A 27,511-nucleotide genomic window follows, 5' to 3' on the forward strand; every position below is an offset into this window, starting at 1 on the left:
TTTCTCAGGTCACACACAGATACAATTTGCTTCTGAAATTGTCGCCTTCCTTCAGTTCTGGTCACTGCTACACCTATACACATAATTAGCAGTACTAGGAAGTCTTAAGACCTTAGCCCGCCCCCCGCCCCCCAATGCAATCAGCGTGCTTGCTGAGTCACTGGGTTGAAAGAATTGTTGAATAAAGACGCCTGGAAGAAGAAAGGAATGGTTGTGAACAAAATAACACTCTAGGAAAGAGGGCAAACTTACAATTGTACCTTGTTACTACTTTCCCACAAATGCAAAGTTTTAATTGAACATGTCACAGACTGCCCCCATTTTTCAAAAAGGAGTGGAAAGCCCCCATTATGTACTGTTTACCCACACGAGACAAGATAAAAAATAAAAGCACAGTTAAAACTAATTCATAAAAAGCAATAAGGAGCACAAGCTTCTATAAAAGAAAAGAAAATCTTCAAACAGGCTTGTTCACACAGACTTGGATCTTAAAAGTCTGACAGGGAGATTGGTAGATAAATGTAGCAATGGAAGCCAGCAATATAAAATAAGTAGCTGGTCTGTTTTATCTGCACACTTGTAATTTCTTTTTCTTCCAGTTTCATGGTGCTTTTGTTTTTTTACTGGCTTGTTTACTTTCGTCTTAAAAGGCCACCAGGGATCACAGAAACCCTGCTACATTCTCTTGGTACATTTTTGAACCAAGAACTGCATTGCAACATTTGGATAAGAGCAAAGTCGGAAGAAAAATGATGTTGGGATCCACATCCACATCCTCCTGCAGTCCAGGAGGTGAATATCAGGTGTGTAACCCTCAGGTGAGACATTATCTAGCCAGAGCCCTGGACTTGACAAAGGAGACTTAACGACAAATATACCCCACTGCCGACGCGGGAACTGGCTCCCGCTCACAACTCCTCCCCTCTGGTAGGAGGAGAGGCTTTAACAAACTGGAATATTCTGGTGACGTATTTCCATGGAAGCAAATTGTTAGATCTTCCGTAAGTCTTCTGAATGGGGCAGAAGCATACCTTCCCTCCAGTCTGTTAAAGATTATGTAAGCTAGGTCCATTGAAAGCAGAGTTATTTACTAATTTGTTTACAATGCTTTATACCACTTATCAGTGAAGTCTCCTGGGAAGTTTACAAAAAGTTATGAAAAAATAAAATACAAAAATACAGTCAAATAATATACAGTATTTAAAATAAAGGGGACAGGCTGCATTTTTGTAAAGGCAGTAAAGACAGGCTAAGGTAAGGTCTGCTCTAGAATGCCAGTATTTTGCGAGAGGGATTCCATAGCCTCCTGGCCCATTTAGGTTTGTTCAATTAAAGTGGATTAAAGCAGTATGGCTCTCTTGCACACACACACACACACACACACACCACTTCCAAAATAAAAGCTGACTTCTGGCAAAAAGGAAGATGATGCAAAAATGCATTAGAAAGTGCGGGGAAGTGTGACTTATTTTACATCTGAGTAAGAAAAGATTTTACTCTGATATGGGAAAGTGAATCACACCCATATGACTGTCCAAAGGCAAATCTGAAATTATGGGTGTTATTGAAAATCATCTGGAAGTGTTGTTCTGATAAAATCTCAGAGACAATATTTTGAAGTTTGAAGTATTTTGAAGTATTCTTCAACCTTCTCTTGATCTTTGGCCTTTTTTTGTGCAGTTCTCAAATCAGCTGTGACTGAAAGTTCATGTGGAGGCCTTGGCTTTGTTTACGCACCAGAAATGGAAAGCAACGCGAGTTAAAATCTAACTTAATGTTTGTATAAAGCTCGGATGTTTAGCCACTGATGCTTGCTCAGTTAATCCCACCTAATGTACCTTTTAAACCTTGTTTATCACATCTACCTTAGATATTTTTCTCACGTGTAACGTGCTCACGTTTTACGGAAAAACAGGCAGAACCCTTCAGGGTGCCTCCTGCAGGGGTGGCTGCCAAACTGTAGATGTGGGGCTCTGGCCAAGAAGAATCGCACATGAGTAGCAGAAGGTTAACCAGCCCTGGCCTGTTTGTCTTGCTAAGCCTGGTAATGCAAGTCCAGGGAAAGTCCAAGGAAAAGGCCACACCTTCAAAAACAGCCAATCTGAGGCTATGGGCGATCCAGGCATAACTTGCAGCTGGAAGAGACAAGCTGTTCTACACCTGGTACATCAGAGAATAAACAGTGACTGGGACCATTCCTCTAAATCATTTGGAAGTAACAGATAACAATATATCATTCATATATCTCAGATAGCTGCTACAAATACTTGTGTGCCATCTCGTGTTTTCACAGGATAGTCTTTCCTTTGTGTCTGCTTCGGAGTTGTCCTGGGAAAATTGGAAACTATGACATTTCTTTTAGCTGGAGCCAGCAAGACTGAAATGAAAAATTACAATGGGTAAGTAATTCACACACCCAGTTCCTAAATAATTTCCCCAGGTTTGTCTGTCTGTCTGTCTGAGATACCAGTGTAGCATGACTGTAAACAGGCAAAGTGTTGTGTTTTGCAGCATTGTGTACTGTAGATCCAGTCCTTCCACAGCTCTTATGAGCTACTCCATACAGATTATTCAGCCTCATTGGGCATTCTTTAAGTGAACACTTATATTGTGCAATGATTTTTAGCTGTGCAATGTAATTCCTACCTCCCCACATGCCCCCTAAATTTGCTGCAGAGAATGGGAAAGGGGGCAATGGAACAGATTTAGTAGGTCTATGGAAGGAGGGAATGGTAGAAAAGGAAGGGAAAGTTACACTGTACAGCTAAAGGTTGGTGCACTAGTACTATAAACATTTAGTTGAATACCACCCATGATTTATTTATTTTTAAATTATTCTGATGTATTAGATTTTGTTTTGATAACTAAACATGGACTTGCATTCCTATATAGTCAGCCATTTCCATTTGCAATTATGATTGGAGAAAGGATGCAATCAAAAGCTCTTGCGTCTTTTGAATATCATTTTAATTTAAATGTAGATTGAAACACAGGCTTTAATCAAGGTGATGGGGCAAAAAATATTACAATAATTATAAAAGAGGAGGTCCAAACTAGGTTCAGTCTAATAAACAAAACATATGAATGTGCTTCCCTTTGCTAAGTTTAGTAGGAAGCAATGATTTTAGGAGGAAGGCCTGAAGCAATAATTAGCAATTCATGAGTGGGTAGAATGATCTATTGATTGATTTGCTATCACAAATTGAAAGATTGAAACTATGGGGTTTCAATTAAACTTTAAATTGATCCTACCCTGTGCGAAAGCTGCCGTGCTGAAAATATTACTCAACCAATGAACATTCCTTATTTCAAACAAAGGATGTGATCCAGAAATGTTCCTAATTCACATTTGCTTTGGGGCTTTTGAAGTTGCATTTCCTCAAGTAGCTCTTCAAACTGAGCCACCCAAATTAGTTTTTATTTGATACTTACTTTTTTGGCATTTATTTTTACCCCAAATTTCTTCCATGAGGGAATCTCAAGGTAACACTCAAGAATCTTATGCATAATCTACTGTATCTCCTTTATAAAATCCTCTTCTAGAAACCAGGGGGGCACTGAGAAAGAAAAAAATTGTTTAAGGTGCATGTGTTGTTGCTTCAGTGTGCATTTCTGTACATTTGGTGTCATTGGCCCAAGCCTGAGACAAGACAGGCACCCTCCCTTGCTGAGCTTTAGGCACATGACCAAGGGCTTATCCACACTGGATCATGAAAACCTCCCCACCCCAGACCCTCCAAGTGTCCCTATTTTCCCGGGGCATCCCTGATTTTGAGAAGCCATCCTGGTTTCTGATTTGATCCCGGAATGTCCCACTTTTCCTTAGGATGTCCCTATTTTCATTGGATAAACATTGGACGGTGTGGAGCTATCCGACCCATGAGCCATCTAAAGGGAATCCTGTGCTGTATAGGGAAGCTGTTGTTTTTAATGTTTTATTATTATTTTATATATGTTGGAAGCTGCTCAGAATAGCTGAGGCAACCCCGTAGGATGTGTGGGGTATAAATAGTAAAATTATCATTATGGAATGGGGCGTTCCTATTTTCATCGGAAAATGTTGGAGGGTATGCCATCCCAATGTTGTCCTGGACCTTTCCCCTTTAAATGCAAGGTTTCTCAATCCAGGCCAAGGATTGAAAAACCCCACATTTAAAGAGGGAAAGATCTGGGACAATACTGGAATGGGGAGAATGTCGTGGGGACGCCCCTATTTTAATGCAGAGTCAGACCAGTGCAAATCCACATTTTGCTCTACCGTGGACAAGCGGTATTGTTCCATCAGGCATTTTAAGATAGTGTTTGGTTTTATGATTAATTTTTATTGTTTCATTTGTGGTATGGTTTATTTTAATGCACACTGCTTAGAAATGCCATTGATTACGTAGTCTATAAATGTCTTCAATAAAACAAATGGAGTGGGTCATTTTCCTAACAAAAAACCCCCCTCCTTGTGTTCTTTTGCCAAGGAGAATAATATTCTTTACCTACCAATTCTTCAAATACAACCTCAAATCTACTTCCTGTATTAAACTGTTGCAATATTAAAATTGTTCATGATCTGGCCAAAGTAAAGAACATTAATTTAAGTGGAAGAGGTTTAAACTGAACTCAATAGGATGTGAAAGTGGTTAACTTTGCTGGATAGTGACAAATCAGTTGCTTGGTTGAAAGGAAGCTGATGAATTAAACTACAAATGTTAAACTAATTGGCAACCCTAATATAATATATGCATCTTTTAGAATTTAGGGTAATGCAATGGAGATAACCTTACGTATTTGGGTCTCAGTCCAACACATTTATGCACCTTGGCTTGTGCTATCCACTTTGAAGTAATTTATACTTTTGATTACCAGTATCTTAAAGCTGTGAGCAATCTCATATACACACTTACCTGGGAGTAGGTTTCACTGATCTTAATGAGACTTACGTCTGAGTAGAAATATATAGGATTGTGCTTAAGTCCCTCCCATCATTATACTCTGCAATGTCAGGTTTACTATTTGAAGATTCATTCTTGGCAGTACAACAGCAAATGAAAGATAAACACAACCTTAAAATGCTTAAAAGAACCCTGTGGAAATAAATTTGCAAAAATGGAGCTGGGTGAGGAGAGCCAAAACATGTGAAATATGCAATGTTCAATGAGCTCCAGTACGTACTACAAGCATTACAAAATTTCATCAGATTAGAACAGGCATAGGCAAACTCGGCTCTCCAGATGTTTGGGACTACGATTCCCATCATCCCTGACCACTGGTCCTGTTAGCTAGGGATGATGGGAATTGTAGTCCCAAACATCTGGAGGGCAGGAGTTTGCCTGTGCCTGGATTAGAACGTAAGACAAACTCTGCAGGATCTGACCTATCAAGCTCAGCATCCCATCTCCCACAGTGACCAACCTTTGGGAAACCTACAAACAAGTCACGGGGAGGGCGGTAGCAAGAAGTGACTCAGCCAATGGGCTGGAGCCACAAGACTAGTTCCCCAGCAGCTGCTGCTTTCTGGGAAAGTGTGTCTGTGCCCCTGTGCCCACCTCCAACTTCCCTGCTACCTCATCCCTGCCCCCCGCCGGTAAGTGGCAGCAACACTACTGCCAGAAAGCTAGACTTGTGACTCCACTTCTCCAGGCTGGTATTCAGAGATATAGGGACTCTGTCAATGAAGTTGGCATATAGTCATCATGCTTTGATAACCACTGATAGCTTTAAAAGGGGGATCAGACAAATTTACATAGGCTATCTAAGTTGGTGGATATCACCACACCTTGCGGTAGCAAGTTCCATAGCTTAACTACACTCTGTATTAAAAAGGAAGTGCTTGCTTCTGCTTCTCCTGAATCACCCATCATTCAGTTTCATTGTAGGACCCCCGGGCTCTAGTATTATGAGAGATGAAGGGGGGGGGAGCTTATTTCTATTTTCCCCACACCATAAACCTCTGTCATGGCCTCCTTCCCTCAGATTTTGCACTTGCTTGCTTTGAACCCCATTTGCCATTTTTGGAAACAAGTTAATAGAAAAACTTCCCTTAGAGATTGCAACCGGTCGCAGTGGTGCAACAGTAGATATGCAAAGTCCGCCTGCTGAATTATTTGGAAACGAGAAGCTTGTGGGGGGAAGGCAGCTGCAGAAGGACCCAAGAGAGGCAGCAGAAAGTTCTGGCAGCAAAACAGAGACAGGTGCTGGCACGGCAGCCAAACCAGAATGAATCGCAAGGGCCAGAAGAGCTGGGAGGGAAAGGCTGGTGTTTGTGGGTGGATTAGGGTCAACAGTACAAATGCCTCTTGAACAAACGGACTATGGAAACAATGGAATCCCAGCTAACAATATGTTACCTCCTACTTTGCCATTCACTGCTATGTTTTCAGCCTATTTGTTTCCTGTTGTCTGATGCCACTTGGTTTGTTTCATGTGATCAGCTTGCTTCTGTCAGTTCCAACAGAATATTTTCCTTTTTCTGAAAGGTCCTCAGAGCAAGGACCTGCAGCTTGTACTCTGAATACAGCACCATGCATACTGAGAGTGGTATACACATATGGATAGATAAATGAATAAATAAATAAACAAATGAATCTTATTTGACCTGTCACCAAGGTTCTCTCCCTTTCTTGCCATTTTCATTATTGTGACGGTAAAACTCCATCCCTTCTGTTTTTATTCTCTCTGGATCCATCACCTCCCTCCTTTCTGTTTCTCCCTTCTTCCCGTTTCCTAGCCTATACTCACATGTGCACCCTCTCTCAAACACCAAACAATGACACCTTTCTCTTTCCACCTTCTCAGCCAAATATTCACCCCATTTCTCCTTTTCCAAAACATCTACACCTTCCATTCCAGTTCTGCTTTCCCAGGCAGCTTCTTTCCCGGGGGCTGAACACACACACACACACACACCAGGCAAGGAAGCAGCCAGGCTGGCTCACACACATAATCAGCATTTCCACTTTTCTCCACTCCAGCACTGAGGTGTGGTTGGTTGGAAATATGCCTCTGCCTAATCTTTAGAGAGGCTTTCTAAAAAGCAGGCAGAGGTTATTTTACCTCCCCAGCTCAGTGCTAAGCACCACGGTTCTGAGATAAGAGACAAAACCTCTGCCTCTTCGGGAAAGAACAGGCAGAGAGCTCACCTCCTACCTTAGCACTGTGGGCTTCTCTCTTATCTTAATGCTGTGGTGTTTAGATTGGAGATAAGCAATCCCTTTAACTACTGTAATGTGGTTGGCAGGTAGGCATGGTTTGCCCAAAACAGCCTGGTGGACCAAATGGGGAAGCCTGGCAGGCTTAAATAGGCTGTTCTACTCCCAAGAAATGTGTATTCAGGATTAGAGTCAAAGCTGCACATGTACTCAATAGCTTAAATGCCACAGTATGCAAATGTTTCGAGAGTGGGAATCGGAACTGGCTTGATCACCGAAGAAACCCAAATATTTGCTTAAGACAATATCTTTAGGATTGCCAGTGAAACAGCAGGAGGTCCAAAGGGGGGCACCCCAGGACCTTTCATGCCAAGGGATTCCCAACACCCTCTGCAATATGATTTAAGATCCCATAGGTGCAAATAACTTTCTATCCAGCCATTTGAGGCAAGGCCTGGTGTTATTAGGAGCAATTAATCTGTATATTATTATAGTCCATATATTTAAAGGTCAAGTGAAAGCCTAATTTCAGTGAGCAGATTAATCCAGTGATGCGCTGCTCACTTGAAGAGCTCTCCTCCATTGTGATAGCTAATCCATGACTGCCACTTTTTAAAACAAAAACAAAAACCCAAGCTATTCATTTGCAGCTGCCACTGAATATTACATATAGCTCAACAGAACCTTCATATGCAGAGAAAGTATGCCACTGGATCCAAGTTGCTGGCTGACAACAGCAGAGGAGGACTTCCATGCTCAGCTTGTGGGCTTATGTTTGGCCAGATGTGGGAAATAGGATATAGAGCCATGGTCTGATCCAGCAGGGTCCTTCTTAGGTTCTTACGAGATAATTTCGGAATACTGCAGGAAAGGCACTGCCACAGAGAACTTCCATTTTATGGAATTAAGTAAATCAAAGGCACGACGTTAAGGAGGCTGGGTGAGTGACCACTGACGGAGGAAGAGGGGTGCGGGGGGAGCCATCGTGGCTGCCTCCCCACCCATGCTGGGCACCACGCCCCCAGGATGCGCACCACGCCCCCGGGACGTGTGCCAGCCACGCCCCTGCCTGCTCTCTGCTGGAGCATGAAGCTCTATCACTGCGGGTGACCCAGAAACCCCAGATCTCCCTCTCTGCCGATGAAGCAGGAAGTCCAGCTACAGAGTCACATGCAACAAAGTTGTCCTGTTAGCACAAAGGGCTTCTGCTTACACAATGGAACTTGCTCTTTCTCACTGGTTGCAGCTTTTAGTGAATGAACTCTCAGTAGTGCAACATCATGTCCTGTGTTATATAGTACTAGATGCTACAAGAGAAGAGGAAGACAGGGGCAAGTGTATTTAGCAGTCTCCATAAATCCTCCATATTATGTAGTTCTGGCCAGATACTTTCGTATAATGGGAACTCCTTTATAACACGGGCTCTATTTTCAAAAAAACAGTTGAAACTATTGGATAGTATCCAACAGAATAGTTCCCCTCTTTCTCCTCTCCCTATAATTCTCTCCCACACACACACACCGCCGCTATGCCTCCCCAAATCTGCTCCAAAGGGTTGCGGGGAAACCTAGAACTGAAATTAAACTTGGAAAAATGAGAAATAAAAAATAACAGATTCACCCATCCTCAGTCACAAAGGGGTCTAAGGCAGTCACACAACTTCATTCCAGAGGGCAATCACAGTAGCAACACAATTTATCTGGGAGTGTACATGTAGGGTGAAATCATATTTTCTGAAGTATGAAGTATATAGTGTTGGAAAACACTGAGAATTAGAACCTTTAGGGAAGAGGCCTGCAGTCGGCATACCAAACGGAGAACAAATGCACATTTTCTGCACAAAAAAATCAATCATCTGGAAAGAGCCTGGCTTAGACCCAAGTCCTTATTCCTTCTCTTTGGGCCTCAGCATTATTAATATGTAACGAGGTAATCTAACAACTTGCATGAAATTTAGGGTGGTTGTATCTTATTTCACAGTTTCCTCTTTTGTGCTTCTTTCATTTGAGTGTGTGTTTTTCCCCTTTCTCTCCCTCCCTCCCTCCCTAGGAATGGACTTGTTTATGTTATGAACCCTCACTTGGATTTAATGGATGAAGATATCCTTTATCACTTAGACTTAGGGACCAAAACGCACAATCTGCCAGCCATGTTTGGTGACACGAAGGTAAATAATAATAATAATAATAATAATAATAATAATAATAATAATAATAATATAGCTGCAGCATTTCTAAGCACCTTTCATTCCTGCTGCTACTTCTCTTCCACATCTTTTACAGTTTCCTTTTATCATAGTGGCTTCCTAGTTCTTGCTACAGAGATGACTTAAAGGTCCCACAGGAACAGAGTCAGTGCCATTCTGCAAAGCAACTCAGAGAGTCCGCTGTAGCTACGGTTATGGGCAATTACCCTTTCCTTCTCAGTAAAATAAGTAGACTGGGGAAACTAAACCTGTTTCTGGTATGATGAGCTAAATTCTTCCCTGGGGTAGTTGCACTGACTCCAGTTCAGAAACAATTCATTGAGGAACTTGGCTCGTCATTTTATAATTTCAAAGTCCGTGCAATTTATTATGAGGAAGGGAAAGGGTGTTGCTGTAGCATCTCAGCTGCAAAAGCTCTTAAGAGCTGTGCTTGAAAAAGGGCAACCTTCATCAAGAAGTGTATTTGCTCACATGCAAGCAAACCCTGACTGGCAGCAGCTCTCCTGGGCCTCTGGTAAAGGATCCTTCATAACACATGCTACTTAATTTTATTTTTTAATAGAGGGTTGAATCTGCAACCTTCTTCATGGGCTGCAAGTGCTCTTCGTCTAAGCCAGGCATCCCCAAACTCCGCCCTCCAGCTGTTTTGGGACCACAATTCCCATCATCCCTGACCACTGGTCCTGTTAGCTAGGAATGATGGGAGTTGTAGTCCCAAAACATCTGGATGGCCGAGTTTGGGGGTGCCTGGTCTAAGGTATGGTTCTCTTTGCATATTGGTTGCTATGAAAATTAAAGGTGAAAATTTTAAGGCTGCTCCATAGCCAAATTCTAATTGGAAATTTGCCCCTCAGAACTCACTGCCCCGGTAGTGGGGAGTGGGCAAAAATTACAAATAATTAATTCCGTTCATCTTTGGAACTGTGAAGCCAATGTTAAGCACTTTAAGTCCAGCTGATTTCACCGGGAGAGTTAAAACTTGCTGAAATGTTGTATTTCACTTTGGCCACTGGCGAAGGAAGGTGGGGGCAAGGGGGGCGCACCGCCCCAGGTGACATCCCTGGGGTGTGTGTGTGTGTGAGAAAGTCCCCTCCTGGGTGGAACGGCGTGGCAGCACTCGCACCCCCCCGCCAGGCGGATCGGTCCTGCGCTGGTCGCACTCCAGGCGGTGAGTGCTCGGACGCCTGGCGGGTGGCACTCACACCCTCTGCCGGGTGAAGCTCACACCTCCCACTGCCGAAATCTGCACATGGTGCCACCACCGTGATCCCACCATCATGATCCCACCGCCACGATCCGTGTATAGCGCTGCTGCTGCGATCCCACCGTCATGCGCAGATTGCGAAGGTGGGATTGTTGCAGCAGCTCCATGTACAGATTGTGACAACGGCGCAGATTGCGGCAGTGGGATCGTGGCGCCGTGCACGGATTGTGGCCCCATGGGCGGATCATCCCACCCCCGTGGATGGATTGTTCTGCCCCCTCCCCTCTGGGTGCCGTAGCTGATAGCTACGCCCCTGACCACAGCATGCCTTAGTTAGTTTCAGCTTTAACCAAAACACTGGCATCAAACTGCAAGGCTCTTTTTAACATTTGGAGCAAAATACAAAGCTGAAGTAACTCGGGAACTTTGTAACTAAGGAGGCGAGCCTTTTCTTTATTGGACATGATTATCTGGGGTACCTACAGTGAGTTGCACTAAGCACTTGGGAGTCTTAATACGGTGTATTTATGAATTAAATCATTTGTGAATCAGCCATTTAATTTCTGGTTCCGTATGACATTTTTGTTCACATTTGTAGTTCCTGGTGTTATCTCTATAATTCCGTGCAATTCTTGTCATTTTAGTTGCTGCTGTTGAATAAGCAATTAGACCGCACGCTATTTCAGCATCTGGTTCTACTTTGTTTTCAGAAGGAATAAGTACTAACAGTTTATATTCAGTGCCCACATTAAAAGGACAGTCAGCCAGATTTACTTTTAGCTGAAAGTTACGGTCGCTTCGTATCAGGTATTTGGACTGGGATGGGCCTCAATTACAAAATGTATACTGTATATATTAAACACCAGATAGGAAATACCAAGACATGGGTTTTGGTGATAATTCTTGTGTCCCCTCCCCCCTTTATCCTTTTAAAATACAGGCAAAATTTCATGGACACTAGACATTTACAGCAGACCCAGATATATGAAAGTTAAAAAATAAATCTTACATCTGCCTCTCCTCTCTCTGATAGAACCATCTGATAGAACCAGAAAGATGACACAACGCCGTCATTCCCATGCTCACATTTCATTGGCTACCACTTGCAGAAGCAGGGAAGCTGGAAGGGTGATAATGTCAGGTCACACATTTTGATCTACTGGCTGTTCCTAGACAAAGAGGAGGAGCTGGTGCTGCTTTCAGAAAAAAACAACCCATGCCTCTCATAATACTATGCACCTCATTTCATGATAAATAAATAAGGACAGAGGAAACTGAACAACTTGTTCTCCTAAAACAAAATATGCCGGCATATTTTAAATCCGCAAGATTTCCTGTGATAACTGAGATAAAACCCATTCCATAATGCTCCTTGCATGCAGCCTTGCATAAATGGGACAGGCAGTCTATGTATTTACCCTTCTTTTCCAGGCGTACCCCACTTTGGCTATAAAATCGTATCTTATCGCCAGTGCATGCCAAGTCTCCGTTGTTGCTATGGCTGATAATCTGATTATTTATTTCCAGTTTGTCTGCGTGGGTGGGAGCCCCAACAGAATGAAAGCTTTTGCTCAGTTCATGCATAAAGAACTTGGACTCGAAGGAGATGGCAAAGACATAAAAGATATTTGTGCCGGGACGGACCGATACTGCATGTACAAAGTCGGGCCGGTGCTCTCTATCAGTGTAAGTATGTTACAGGGCACCCAAAACACTTCCATTAGTGGCACAGCAGTAACTGACGACTTTAGCACATTGTTCACATCTCTTATTTAATATTTAATGTGGATCTAGCAGTTGCGAGAGGCACTGCAATGAAAGGCTTTATAATCAAGGGACTTCGCAAGAAGCCAAAATACAACTGCTACAGCATGAGGAACAGCTTTTCAGGAATCACCCTTATTACACTGCCCAGCCAGTGACTTAGCCTTGACTGGCAGGCAGCTCTTTGACGAGCAAGAGGCTCTTTCCGTCTTTATGCTTTCCACTATTTCTACTGGCTCTGCCAAGAACGCCCGAGGCCACATTCTGTAATCTCTGCACATCCCTTGAGTGTTAAACCAGAAATATGGGAAGCTAAACAAAGTGGTTACCTTGAAAATGCAGAGTCTCTGCTTCACAGGCTTGCAGACCAGCTCCTGGTATGTGGATTGCACGGCCCATGCTGGTCCCTGAATGGTCACTGTTTGAAGTATGAAGGAGGAAAGGGATGAAGTCGCAGGTGCATATGCAATGGCAGGGTTGGATGTGCTCTAGAGCAGGGGAAGCCAGCAAAGTGTCCTTCAGATGTTATTGGACCCCATCATTCCTGACTATTTGCCATGCCGGCTGAGGTGGATAGAAAATAGTACAACGACTTTTGGATGGTACCATGTCGGCTACCCCTGCACTAGAGATTCATGCATGCTTCTTCAAAGCCAGTAAATGGATAAGCCCTGAGATGCAGGTAGAAAACCAGGAATGAGCAAAAATGGCCTCTCAAAACTTTCCATGCTAGTTGTGGGCAGCCAAACTGTGTGTGTGTCTGGCACGGGTAATCTAGGAAGGGGAGAGGTGAAATTTTGGAGAGAGGGAGACCTCTTCTAAGAAATTTTGGTTCACTTAATGTTGAATGGAACTTGATGAGCTATAAGAATGAGACTTGGAAAGGGTATGGGCCCAAGCCTATTGTTTTCTTCAGTAATGTTAGAGTGGTATTAAATATGAAATGCAGTTTCACCCAGCATTCATGAATGGAAGAACTGGGGCACCCATTTCACCAAATATTCTGCAAGGAAATTCTCCACTAGTTTAGAAGGAGGTCAAAGACAACAAAACCAAACCAAATCTGCACAGGAGGATTGGGGAGAAAGAACTTGTGTTAGTCAAGTCTTTTAACTTCAATGGGTCTACTCTCTGTATGACTAGCATATGCTGGATTGGTAAATAAAGGCATTTGTCGCTGCCATCATACTACATTTGCAGTGTAGGCATGTAAACACTGTCAATGCTAGTCCCTATGAAGCCTCCCAAAATGTAAGGTAACTATTTGTCCTTCCAAATAAAAATATGCAGAGGTAGTTGTCTAATCCCTTTTAAAGCTGTCTGAGGTGGTGGCCTTCAGCACACCCTGTAAAAGCAAATCCTATAACTTTACTATGCACTGTGTGAAGAAATACTGTACTTCCTGTTGTCTGACCTGTATTTTCCACCTCAGTTCACTGAATCGCCCTGGGTGTTAATGTTATTTGGGGGCAGGATTCTCTCTAACCACTTTCCCCACATCACAACCCACTATCTTATCTGCCCTTATTCACCATTGTGTTCAGTGGGGTGTAATCTCTAGTAAATGCGCTTAAAATTTCAATCATCATGTCCCCATAAAATAGGTCAGAATCCAAGGCCTAGTATTGTTAAACTGAGTCACCCAAATTACAAGTTTCTTGAAATTCCAGCAAATTTCTCATTTCTGAGTGGGTACCTTCCATTTTATAACTAATTTAGCAGCAATATCTCTTTCATTCCCTTCAGACACTTCTCGAGCAGTTATTTCCAATCCGATCTTTCAGGCATTCGAAAACGCTACATGTTTTAAACTTTAATATGCTGAGTGAAAAATTGCTGTGGCTTGTTCTTGCTGTTTCTATAAATTATTTCCCTGTTCTTTGGATACATGGAATGTAACAGATGTACAGGCCTGCCTAGGAAATTCCCTACCTACATCTTTGCTAGACAAGTGAGACTTAAGATTAATAGGCTGGGAGCACAAAATTCAGTTCCCATGCAAGTCAAAGGGGGTGTTTTTGTTGTGGCATTGAACAGAAGCTGGATCAGTTTCAACGACTATGATTTATCCTACCCTTCTGTCTGAATCATGTTGTATGTCTTGGGATGCCACCGCATATTGACTTTGAAAGGCCCTTGCGCTACCTTATTAACAGAGGAAGCACACATTTTTGTTCAGGTCAGCAGTCTTTAAGGTGAAGTCTTAGGGTCACTTCCTGCAGAACACAGGTGGTGGTGTTTGGAGGAAAACACTGTGCCAAGCATGTACGGGCCCCGGGTTGCAATCCACAAGTGACTTGGGATGTCAGAAGCTCGCAGTGAAACCAGCTTCATAATGTCACCTACGTTATGTACAAGTCAACCAGATTTTATAGCTCTGGGAAATACTGTATAGTTTACTGACTTGGGCTATGTATACGAGTGGCTGAAAATGCAGCAAGGTTGCCCACCCCATGCTGTATTTCAGGTTGCATTTGCACTTGCTGTACACACCAGAGAGGGGATGTCTTCACCCAATGCACATTACCTGATTTGTTTCTCTGTGGGCTGATAACCCCCAGTGAAGCCGCCTGCGCATGTGCAATGGTTGTCTGAACTGTGCACACCTCAGATTTACCGCGACTTGCATTTTCAAATCAGATGCAACCTGGTTTGAGGAGTGTTTCTCAAGAAATTGCTAACAGTGGTAGGAGTGCACTGGAGAGGGGAAAACAGTAATGTTTACACAGGCAATGTGTACACGCTTGCCTCCTGCACTCATTTAGATGAGCAGTAGCTCCTGCTGGCACCTATTGTAACAGAGGTGGGGAGCCTCCCCCTGCCTGCAGATGCTGATGACGAACTACAGCACCCATCATTCCTGACCACTTGCCATGCTGGCTGGGATTGGTGGGAGCTGGAGTCCATATTCCCCACTCTTGCACTGCAACACTCTCCATCATCTACTCCGCACATGGCACACTTCAGCTTTTTCCTAGGGAACAGCCTTCGAACCAGAGCTGAGGGAAAGGGAAAGCTGCTGGACTCAGGAGAGCTTCGGCTGCAACTGAGTGGCCCAACAAATCACAATGTCCCGAGAAGAGAAGCAGCACAAAAGTGTGTGCTGGGCCAGCAGGTGGGCAAGGGAATGGTAAAAGCAAGGCTCCCAGAAAGCTTCTTTGGCACCCTGGTTTTTTGTGAGTGCAGGATTGCACCATTAAGACTGTGAGCTGGCAGGCAGGCAGATCCTGGTTTAAATCTTGTCTTAGGTTCATGTTGTGACTTTCCACAATCCACTTTGTTTTCCGCCTCAGCTCCCCATCTGCAATATTGGGGAAATAATACTGACCTACCTTGCAGGGTTGTTGCAAAACTATTAAATAATCCATATGAAATGTACTGAACATTTTAATCTATGCACACACACTCTCTCTTAATTATTGGTAGTAATCTAAGCAAGGTTACTATGTTTACATGAGGAGATCTGTCCCACTGAAAGATAAATTATGCGGAACCCTTACAAAATGATTAATTAGCAGCAGAGCAACTCAGTGGTAAGGCAACTGTTTTGCATGCAGAGAGTCCCAAGTTCAGTCACTGGCATCTCCGCATCTGGCTGAAAAAGAGTCTGTTTCAAAATCGTGGGGAGCCACTGCCTGTCAGTGTAGATAATACTAAGCTAGACAGACCAGCAGACTGATTCAGTACAAGGCAGCTTCCTATCTTCCTATGATGATGGGACAAAAAGAGCCAGAGCTTCGGATGGATTTGCAAGCGAACTTCAGTTTTGCACCATGTTAATTTGAATTAAGACTGATGGGATACATCCATACAATACAAATTCTAAGTTGTGCAGTGTTGCCGTTTGATGGTTTGAAAAAGCACTATGTGATTTAGTTTACAAAACCAAAAACTGTTGGAATCAGCACATTTCAGAGCCAATGCAAAGTGACATTCGAGTGCAGTGCAGAATCCGCTTGTAAGCAAACATGAAACATTTAAGGCCCATCCAAACAAACATAAACACATTTCAGTAATGTTTCAGTAATGTGAGAATTGTGTTTAGCTCTGAAAATGAGACTTCAATCTGCTCTACTTTGGTTAGATTTTGCCTCCAGTCCTCCACCCCATTTCTTTTAGAAATAAGATAACCTTGTGTGGGTATTATTCCTGTTTCAGTGTCTAGTTAATGGAATGTATTGGAAAGCTATATTTAGTTATCGCAGTGTTTTGCACTCGCAAGTCATATTGGGTTATATCAAATTTTGATGCAGCAGGAATAATCTACTGGGGAAGTAGGGGCGGGAAAAGCAGTTTGTGTGTCCATTCCTCCTCTTCCCTACAGACCCCAGTGCTCCCCCAAAATCTCACCACCACCACCCCAAAATGATTTAGGGGAGCTGGGAACTACAGAAGGAAAGGGAACTGGCAAAAATTGCTTCCCTTTGTTTGCTAGCGGATGACTCCTACAAGATCACCAGCGCTAGAATGGCCAACTGGATACTAGCAATTGCTTTCAATGGGGGATAGCAAAGTTCCCTTGGCTGGATCACTCCCCACATATCCACTGGCATAGGCTTCTATTGTGCACCAGTACTTTTATGCTTAAGGTTATTATTTTGATTTTTAAAAAACCAGTTTGGCTTAGAACGTAAAAACTTATATTGCTTCTCTTTTTTTCTTAACAGCATGGGATGGGTGTTCCATCCATTTCTATCATGCTTCATGAGCTAATCAAATTGCTACACCATGCAAAATGCTGTGATGTTACCATTATACGCATCGGTACTTCAGGGGGATTAGGTGAGCAAAGAATTTTGCTGCTACCAGGCGCAAGAGATGGAAATGAAATACATCTCAAGAAAAGGTCATGTCTTTATGAGGTTTTTGTACTTAAAAAAACCCAAGTCAACAAATATCAACCTGCTAAGATATATGAAAGATCACAAATATGTATTTTTCTAATGTAGCATCAGCTTGAAAACACAGGACTTGATGTTCTTTTTAAAGTCATTCGGATTTGATTCCCCCCCCAACTGACCCAAATACCAACACATATGAGTGACTGATAAAACAAAACCATGTTATCCATATTGTGAAAATGCTGTTCCAATGACCAAAAAATGTTCTCCAAAAGCTAGACTCCTGCTTTTTAAAATAAGGATTTTCCATAGAATTAAGGGGGAAAATACTATAAGAATCTTAATGAGAAAAGAAAGTCTCATTGCAAACACCAAATGATAAACTCCCTCTTGAAATTAGTTTGTACAATGAACATAGCTGACCTGACAATTCAGTCCGGGTACAAAGTAACTGACAGTCCTCTCACCCACTGAAAGTTATCTGAATGAGATCCAGAATTATATGTCACTTTTAAAGACCTGATAGATGACAACCACTGTCATGGCCGAGAATGCCCTATATACACTTGATAACTGGGGTGGTAGGACCCAGGTGGCGCTGTGGTTAAACCACTGAGCCTAGGGCTTGCAGATCAGAAGGTTGGCGGTTCGAATCCCTGTGACGGGGTGAGCTCCCGTTGCTTGGTCCCAGCTCCTGCCAACCTAGCAGTTCGAAAGCACCTCAAAAATGCAAGTAGATAAATAGGAACCGCTACAGCGGGAAGGTAAACGGTGTTTCCATGTGCTGCCCTGGTTTGCCAGAAGCGGCTTTTGTCATGATGGCCACATTACCTGGAAGCTATACGCTGGCTCCCTCGGCCATTAATGCGAGATGAGCGCGTAACCCCAGAGTCGGTCACGACTGGACCTAATGGTCAGGGGTCCCTTTACCTTTAACTGGGGTGGTACACATGAGTAACATTTTGAGTAAATGTCTGTGTGTACACAGGGCCAGCTCTAGGTAGAGTCCCGGTGGCACGGGGTGGTAGGGCGGCGGGCCGGTAGGCAGGGCGCTGCGCGGCAAAGCCGCGTGGAAGCCATGCTGCGCCCTGCGAGGGCGGGGATGCCGGAGTGAACTCTGCCCCTCAGCGCCAGGGCGCAAGACCTGCTCGAGACTGCCCTGTGTGTACGCCATACCTTTAAAGCACACACACAAACACCCAGCAAAGAATCCTTGGAACTGTAGTTTTTTAAGGATGCGAGGCACCAACAAACCACAGTTCTCAGAATTCTTTGAGCAGAAGCAAGGGGGAGCAAGTAGTATAAGTGTGTTTTAAGTGTAAGGTGTGGATGTATCCAATTCCACCTCTATGAAAATTCAGTCACTTCCCTCCCACATGGCATGTAACCTCCTGCCAGTCTATTTCTTGCATAAACTTAGCTGACTAGCCAAATGTTGGGGTATTATTATTATTATTATTATTAGTTCATGATCACTGAGATCAAGCTTCCTATAATGTATAATTGTGGGCTTGTTTAATGCAGTCTTTTAATTTTATCCCCATTTCTGTTTTCAGGGATTGAGCCTGGCTCTGTTGTAATAACAGACACGGCTGTTGATTCATTTTTTAAGCCACAGTTTGAGCAGGTGATATTGGACAAAGTGGTAACGCGAAGCACAGAACTTGATCGAGACCTTGCTGAGGAACTACTTGAATGTAGCAGACAGATTAAGGATTTCCCAACCCTCATTGGCCACACGATGTGCACTGATGATTTTTATGAGGGTGAGTGGGAGCTGCTTTATACACTTAGTGATTCATTTTTTTAATCCCAAACTTAAAAGTGGGAGGTTACGATATGAAAACATTATAAGGTCATGACACGGCTTTGCCAGGTTTTGTCTGGTGCTGTCTATGGGCTTACAGTTACTTTTATCCTTGTGTCTTTTAGATAACTTAAAGAGCAACTCCATACATACATGTGTACTTAGAAGTAAGTACCATTGCACCCAATGGAACTTACTTCTAGGATAAGATAAGAGCCTTAAATGCTGTAAAACAAACAGCAATGCAGTCCTAAAGACATTTAGGACAGAAGCAGTTCCCATTGAATTCAACAGTTCGGCTTACTCCTGTGTAAGTGTGCATGGGATTGCTTCCAGTGACTGTAATCTTGAAAATAAGCTTCACTGAACATAGTTGGACTTACTTAATTCTATGCATGTTTATGCAGAACTAACTTTCTTTACCTGCTTTCCTTACCCACTAGAATAAACTGTAGCAATTTCCCCTTAATTTTAAAGTATTAATGAAATATCATTTCATTACCTTTGAGAACATTTGAGAGGAGCATTCTGCCTCTCCTGTTTTTAATAGAATATTTCTTAAAAGAATTGTTTTGAAGGAAAATATTGCAACAGTTATCTTTAATTCTTCTATGGTTACTTATTATTTTAGATGTGTCATAATGTGGTGAAATCAAATTCAGCCACGAACATTTATCAGATAAATAAATGAATACTGAATTTTTCACCATATTTGTTTCACTCCATGGAGGTAGCTGTTTGAACAAGTGCCCACAGACTGTATATTTTTTTGGTTACTACATAATGTGGAGTCTCATCTGCAAGTGAAAAGAGATCTAAAGGGAAAGTATTATATAGTTGTTAAAAGGAGTTTAAGGTGGCGTACATGGCTTCATAACAACCCTGTGAGGTAGGTTAGGCTGAGAGGCAGGCAGGTCACCTAGTGGGCTTCATGGATGAGTGGAAAATTGAATTCTGGTCTCCCAATTCCTAGACCGACACTCTGACCGCTACACCACAGTGGGTCTAAAGTGCCAAGCATATCAGAATCAAATTTATAAGTTTTCAGTAATGTAACATACTTTCCAAACAATAGCCTGGTTCTCATTTCACAATAAACCATGGTCCACTTGCTGTCCACCATGGACAAAATAAGCCAGAGTCTGGCTTGTTGAGTCATCCAAACCTGGCCTTGTTCGCTTTGCCCCAAGCAACACAACAAGCAATAACCAAGGTCTGTTCTTGGCTCATCGTTCATAGTTAGTTTGGGGAAAACAGCAAGCCAACCCCCTTAAAGAAAATCAGCTGAGGCCTTTCAGCTGGTGTCTCCCCACTATCAGGGGTGATGCTGATATCCATAGGGCAGAGGGCCTTTTCAGCTGTGGCCTCCCAAAGGAAGCTCACCTGACAATGACACTCCCCACCCCCTTGTAGACACCGGGGGGGGGGAGAACCCTTTTATTTTATATATGGCAAAGTTTTAGACTGCTGCTGCTGCTTTTTTCTGTTTTACATTGTGGTTTTCTCATGGTGTATTTTATTTTTTAAATCTCTCTCTCATCACACACACACACACCATGACAGTGAATCCAACTTCCCATTTCTTCCTTAGAAAAATCTAAGGTTCCCTTGATAACAATTGCCCATCCATCCCTCATCCTCAACAACTTGTACGAATTCATTGTCATTCTGTAAGAAACGACCATATCATATTAAACAGTTAAAGTAAAATAGTCCCTTGTCAATAATCATAACATCATGTTAGCAGCTGGATTACACTCTAGTTACTTCCTGTGACAGGATTATAGCTTCCAAAATTACCTTACAGAAGAAAAATGTCAAGAAGTGTGGCATTTATGTAAATAACCATTAGCGCCTCTGTGCTACCTTAGAACCTTTTCTTTGGAGGCAATTAAATGCTGTTTGCAAAGTGGATGAAACAGAATAAATGGAGAATTAATAATCTGAGGCCTATTTATAAACTGTTGGATCTGTTTGCAAGCACAGCCATCTGTGGTTTTGCTCAAGGCCACATTCTATCAAAGCCATTTCAGAGGATTAATGCAGAAATGAAAACACAATGAAATGGTTTGCCCAGGTTTAGTACAAACTGAAGGTATGTGCTTGCCATATTCAAAAATATTAGTTGCAGTTAAAATAAGCACAGGTTATTATGCTTCTCATTAACAAGTGGCCTAACTAGATAGTGTGCTGTTGATGGGATCACCAGTCACAGAGTCTGTTATAAACATTAAATGTCAGGTGTGGGGGGAGGGGACGTTGTTGGTGGCACCGGGAGGCTTATGTGAAAAATCACCTGCCCCACACAGAAATTTGCAATTGGGGGGGGGCATAATCTCCTACAACATGGCTGCTAAGAAAGCCACTATTGCAATGTGTAGCCAGGCCCTTAGATTCCAGCTTCTACTTAAAACAATAATTGGCAACGCAATCTTATGGATAGCTACGCAGAACTAAGACCCACTGAGTTCCATGGGGCATACTCCCAAGAAAATGTGTAAAGAATAGTACAAATGAGGCAACTGTCGTGCTATTACAATACTTCCATTACACTTGACCCTACTGGCCATGCTGGCTGGGTCTGACAGAAGCTGAGGTCCAACAACATCTGGAGAGCTACAGATTCTAAATTCCTCACATATAGGAACGAAGCGGAATGAGATCTCTTGCACTATACTTCATTTTTATGAGGAACTAAGATTTGGTGGCACTAATTAAAGAAACTACTTCCCAGTGCATTAAATAATACCTCTTGCCATACATATGCAAATATTTTATACTATTTGAGCTTAAAACGAAACTTTGCATTTCAATACAGATGTTCCCACCTTCCCTACACCATAGCTTGGTGTTGTATTTTCATCACTACAGGATTAAGAAGCAGCAGGAGATTGGGGCATATAATGCAAGGGAACGCAGTGCACCACCTCCTGGCTCAATAAGTGTGAAAAGATGTGCTGCTCCAGTTAGGAACGTTAAAAGTCGTGATGGCGAAAGTTACCAAATTAAACCACCTGCTAGCCAGTATATACTAGCTAAGTGGCACATTCTTCTCAGATCAGGTGGGTGGCTATACAACCACCAAATTTCTGCCTCCCCCACCTGTTAAATGTCAGCCAATAAACAGTTCACTGCCTTTAAGCAGAACAGTGGTAAAACAAATAGAGATTGTGTTTTGTGGGCTCTCCAGCATTCACCTTCCTTGTGTCTAAGATTCTTGTAGCAGAAAGTCCCAATTTGCCACTATGGGTTGTATCCAACACTGTGCAGTGCACAAACAAACTCCACTCAGACAGTGGGACTTCCCCTTCTTTCCCTGTGTGTCCCTAAAATTTGCTCTGAAGGGTCCCCCATCCCTCTGGTGCACGTCTTGAGGGTGTCCAGGGGAGAGGAGAGGGAAGCTCCATTTCACAAGCAGAAGTCTGTTGCATGTGTGGAACGACAGCTTTGGATACAACGCTATTGTCTTTTAGTGCTACTGTTGTTTCATTACTGTTCTGTGCTGCTTTCCTCTGCATGGGATAATAGAGCACATTATCCTTAATTTATTGAATCTTCGCCATAGTAATACAGCGTTTTCAGACTCCACATTTTTATATGCCTCTTTTGCACTGTTTTGTTGGAATGTTAAAAAATACATGGCAGATAAGGTATTAATATTTCAATGCTCACACTATTAAAATAAAAAAATTCTGAGGTTTTCGTTTAAGCAGAACGTTGGCAAATTAACTTTGGGTTCTCCTAAGAAAGCATTCTTTGAGACTGCCGTCAACTCTGCCAACACATGGAAGTATAAAATACTTACATTTCCTTTCCTTTTCTTTCCTTCTAAGGTCAGGGACGATTAGATGGAGCGTTGTGTTCCTTCTCCCGTGAAAAAAAGCTGGAATACTTAAAAAGAGCTTACAATGCTGGAGTTAGAAACATAGAAATGGAGTCTACTGTATTTGCTGCTATGTGCAGGCTTTGTGGCCTTAAAGGTAAGACAGAGGGTAGATCTGGCTTTAAATTTGCTTCCCTCCTTTGCAGATGCTTCCTCCTTGCAACCCTCTTCTCTGACAAGCACAAAGTGCTTTTCACTGCACTGTGACTGTCCACCATCTTTAGCTAAAGTGAATAATTAAGGCCCTGTCTTCACTGACACAGTATACTTGTGTCTGATTGAGGGATGGAAGCATCGGTCATTTTGAGTTCTCTCAGTTTCTCATTTTCTAATCTTAAATTCAGTTCTCCACATTTTGCACCAAGCTGCATTAAAAAAAAATCCTCATGAAAATCCACCAGCATTATAAACACATTTTTGTGTAAGCAGTTTTGGTTGACGTACACATTTTTGCAAGCAATTTTCCTAGACAGAAAGCATTGCTTAATGTTATTTTCACTAATATCTTCCTTATCATGCATCCTTCCCAATAATATAAGAACCGTTTGTAAATGTTTTATAGAGAACTGCATCACAGGACGTGGAATAGCAGGATGGCTGTGTTTCTGTGTGCATATCATTTCAGAAAAAAACAAATTTGATAGATTTGACTTGGAATGTGTACTAAAGCGATTTCCCCCCCTTTTTGCCATCCGTCATCTGAATGGTACTATTTCATACTGAAAATGGAGGTTCATGACTGAATGCTCCTTCCCTCCCCCCCTCAAAAAATTATCTGTACACAAAATCACAAAAATGTGTATTTTATTGTCAGGGAGAAAATTAGGCTAGAATCGCTTCCCTCAAGCTCTTAGCACCGCTGTTGAGACCTCAGTTCAAATAAGCAGCTGCATCACAGCAACTGAACTCATAAGTCCTATTCCCTTTTCTGGAATCTGATCCATAGATCCAAGGACTGATACTATCCAAATACTGAGAATTTATTCAAAACCATCATTTCCCCAAAGGGAAAGTCTGGTCTTGGCTATTCAGATTTTATAAATCGATTATATGAGATTGATTGGGATGCATTACACCCAAGAGAGGGAGTGGATTAATGATGTTAGCAAAACCAAAACATTTCAAGCCAGCTTGTGAAAATTTTCTAAGACTTTCATGTCAGTGTGTGTGTGTGTGGTTTCATTTTGTAGTGGCTGCAAAGGTCACTGAGTTCCTGCTGACATTCTGGGGGTTGCATTCACTGTTTTTATTCAAGCTATTTTTAAAAGCTGAAGATATAAAGATCCACTGGTTAGAGCTTACATCTGAACTACTAACAAAAGAATTTCAGGAAGAATTTCTTTGTGCTATGCATTCCCTTCCATATCTCTCTTGGAGGCACAACCCTTTTCGGGTTTTTATTATGGGGTTTTCTTATGCGGCTGTATTAGGGCAACCGAGGAAAATAGGTTCATAATCATTTACAGGTCACATTGATGACCTCTTCCAATTATAACTGAAGTGCAGCTATGAAGGCTGCCAGTTTCTTTAAGAGTAGTGGCATGGTAAGGAATGCCAAATAAGGGTGCAGTTTTTACAGTCAATAGCTAAGGTGGCAATGTGTGCAACTTTGCAGAAGACCATCTTCAATTTGAAGGATTTACTTTAAAGAGGAACAGCAACAAGAAGGGAGAGCAGGGACCTCGGTGCCCGCCATCAGTTAGCAAACTTGGATTGCAGAACAGTATTAAATTTTGTTAATTAGCTCTAAATTTCCATTGATGACATAAATTAGCATATGTAAATCTGTCTTTTTAAAAAAAAGATGCACCCCCTCCCACAGTTCCACTGATTTACCACAGTACCTCTCCTCACCAAGAAAAACAACTTTTACCTACCCTCACTGATCTATTTCAGTGTGCTTAAGAACTGGAAGATCCAATCTCAGAGAGAGAGAGATGAATCCTCCATCAATAACTAAGTTTGCCTTGAAGATATTTTTTTTAATCATTTGCCAATAATGTTTGAAAAGCCCAAATGATTAAACCCTATTTCCTGTTGGTCTTCCACTCATTTTCCCAGAAGTAAAAAAATGCCTTATGCTTGGGAAGGGGTTAACGGGCACCGGAAAGCCCTTCGCACATGAGAGGATCTCATCAGTTTCTGCTAGGAAATATAGTCAATGGTCCCCAGCTCAGAAATGATGCTCTGCACAGCATTTGCAGCCACGTGCATGGGCATAGAAATAATTTTTTGGGAGGGGGGCAGGACAGGCCTTTTGTTAAGGAGGGGCAGAACCTCAGTCAGCTATGTATTTTTATTGATTGGGGGGCAGCTGCCCCTCTCTGCCCCCCCCCTTGGCGACGCCCATAGCCACATGGAGCCACTTGTCTGTAAAAGAGACCTTTGTTGCCAACTGTTACCTGCTCCCCTTTCTCAAGCTAAAGCTTTTCCTTTTCCTTCTGGGAGATGTAGGGGAGGCTAGTAGCAAAGACAGGTTGGTTGTAAATAAACTGGCTGCAAACAAATAAAAATATATTAGATTCCAGTCACCATCTCTGGGAAGATTGTGTATGGTCTATGTATCTGATATAAAAAACAAGCCTGGACCTCTTATTTTCCTGCCTCCTGTTCACCTGGCTTCTAGCTGCAGTCGTCTGTGTGACTCTGCTTAATCGGCTTGAAGGGGACCAAATCACAGCACCTCATGAAGTTCTTCTGGATTACCAGCAACGACCTCAGCAGCTGATTTCATTGTTCATCAGAAAATGGCTTGGATTATGGAACCCTAATGGATTATCAGATGATGTCATCTAGAACAGTTGCGAAATGGGATTCTCTCTTTCTTCTCTCTCTCTCTCACACACACAGATTGTCTTTTAAGTCTCAACGTCTAGACCAGCCTGCTGCCCTCCATATATTGTTAAACTACAACTCCCATCATTCCCTGGCCAGGCTGACTTGAACTGATAGGAGTCCAATAATATTTGGAGGGCCACAAATTAGTCTTCCTTGTTATAAACTACTGACAAGCCTTCAATCCAAAAGTCATCAGGAAATTCTAATTCATTGCACAAATATCTGAACGGAGCTCTCTCATGCCATGCATCTGGCAATGCTTTGCCCATGGTTATCAGCTAAAGTAGCCAGTGAAAGTTATCTTTAGTTATCATTAGGGCTGTTTGTAATAGCGAGCCAAAGCTAACTCTTGTACCTCAGAGATTACTTCCCAGTTGACTCAAAAACGAATCTACCGCTCTTGTGTGTTACTGTTGTTCAGCACACCTGTGAAGAAAGGCTAGAATATTATCCCACAGTGGGGTAACATTTCATTTTAGACATCTGTCAGAAATTGATCAAACAGCCTGGAAATGTTTAGACAGAACATGTCAATGTATAGCAGCTCCACAACAGCACAGAAAAATGTTCCTGGTTGATTACACTGTGATCCTAGCTGAATATGTAACACTTTAATGTTGATTTCTACCTGAGTGTTTCAGTAAATACCAGGTGATGAGCTCGATGACAGAGGAACCCAAAAAAGGGAAGGGAAAGGAGGGATTACGAATTCAGAAAATATGATCAGAAATTACTACTGACAAGTACTGTATTCATATTTGCTTGCTTATCTGAACTCACATGATGAATTGTCTTTTTCTAAATGTAAAAAGTGTACCTTGTGCAAGCTTAGGAGTCCAATTCTTTCCATAATCTATTTGCTTTTTAAAGTGCTGTGTGCAATTGCATTTGAGATTGTGCTGCTTTGTAATAAGCTTAAGTTATTTATATACTTCATTGTTTAATATATCACATTACATCTGTTTAACACTTCTGCAAAATTGGTTAATAAAGACTTTAAAAGAGAATGAGGAAAGACTGTTGGGGTGGGGAGTGATCATTTATCTAATAAATATTCATGAAATCTTTAATATAGTATGTTTTAAAAGACCAGGGCGGGGTGCACAGAATCATATTACGGCACTTGCAAAAAATATGTTTAGTATATTCTAGAGTTTTAGTCTCTCTCTTACTTTAATTTCCTTTGTTGCACTAGCAGTAACAAGACTCGGGTTCAAATTCTCAATTGTTGGACTCTTGGAGAAAGTGGGTTTATTGTGCAACCTGAATTTGTTGGTATGTCATTGAATCTCACCCGAAAATAGCAACAGTCTGGAACCACCTGCAAAACAAGTTTCTAACTACACATATAGGTTTAATAGCTTTGGTGAAACAGGAGTCCAAATTTTTCATGACATCTCTTTTATCAAGTTGCACCCTGAAGACACTGCTTCCTATGAATCAAGGCCAGATGGTATTTTTAAATCATGACATTGGCCCCAAAGTAGCTCAGTTGTCTCAGAGCAGTGGTGTCACAAAAAAAAAACCCGACTAATGTTTTCTTGGGTAAATGCATTCTTCTACAGTAAGAGATACGCCTCACTTAAGCAGCACATAGAAGGTGAATTTTTGCACTCTGATCATTTATTTTAACGATTTCTTAGCCACCCTTCATCATTAAATGATTATAGGCTGGCATACATAGAAAAGTATGACTAGAATTAGCTATGCAGGGAGCGGCAGAAATGTGATGGAAAGGGCAGGTACCTTTTTCTTGGAATAGTTATTATATTATATATTTATATACCCCAAAGTACACATACCAAACAGCATGCTGTTGTCTACCCTCT

At 42.1% G+C, this 27,511-nt stretch overlaps 1 protein-coding gene across 2 annotated transcripts; it reads left to right on the forward strand.

Moving 5' to 3' along the window:
• The first annotated feature begins 1,842 nt into the window (after positions 1 to 1,842).
• UPP2 (uridine phosphorylase 2) lies at positions 1,843 to 26,139 on the forward strand. 2 transcript variants are annotated; one of them, XM_035131882.2, is made up of 7 exons: positions 1,844 to 2,399; positions 9,189 to 9,306; positions 12,077 to 12,235; positions 16,981 to 17,095; positions 18,711 to 18,920; positions 22,795 to 22,941; positions 25,471 to 26,139. In XM_035131882.2, exons 1-7 carry the CDS (start codon positions 2,347 to 2,349, stop codon positions 25,638 to 25,640), a joined length of 972 nt encoding a protein of 323 aa, XP_034987773.1. In that variant the 5' UTR covers positions 1,844 to 2,346; the 3' UTR covers positions 25,641 to 26,139. The 2 variants fall into 2 exon arrangements, with proteins under 2 accessions (XP_034987784.1, XP_034987773.1); XM_035131893.2 differs by lacking the exon at positions 9,189 to 9,306 and having other exon boundaries at positions 1,843 to 2,399.
• Positions 26,140 to 27,511: the final 1,372 nt, after the last annotated feature.

This window comes from Zootoca vivipara, chromosome 1 (genome assembly GCF_963506605.1).
Source record: "Zootoca vivipara chromosome 1, rZooViv1.1, whole genome shotgun sequence".
In the NCBI taxonomy this organism is placed as follows: domain Eukaryota; kingdom Metazoa; phylum Chordata; class Lepidosauria; order Squamata; family Lacertidae; genus Zootoca; species Zootoca vivipara.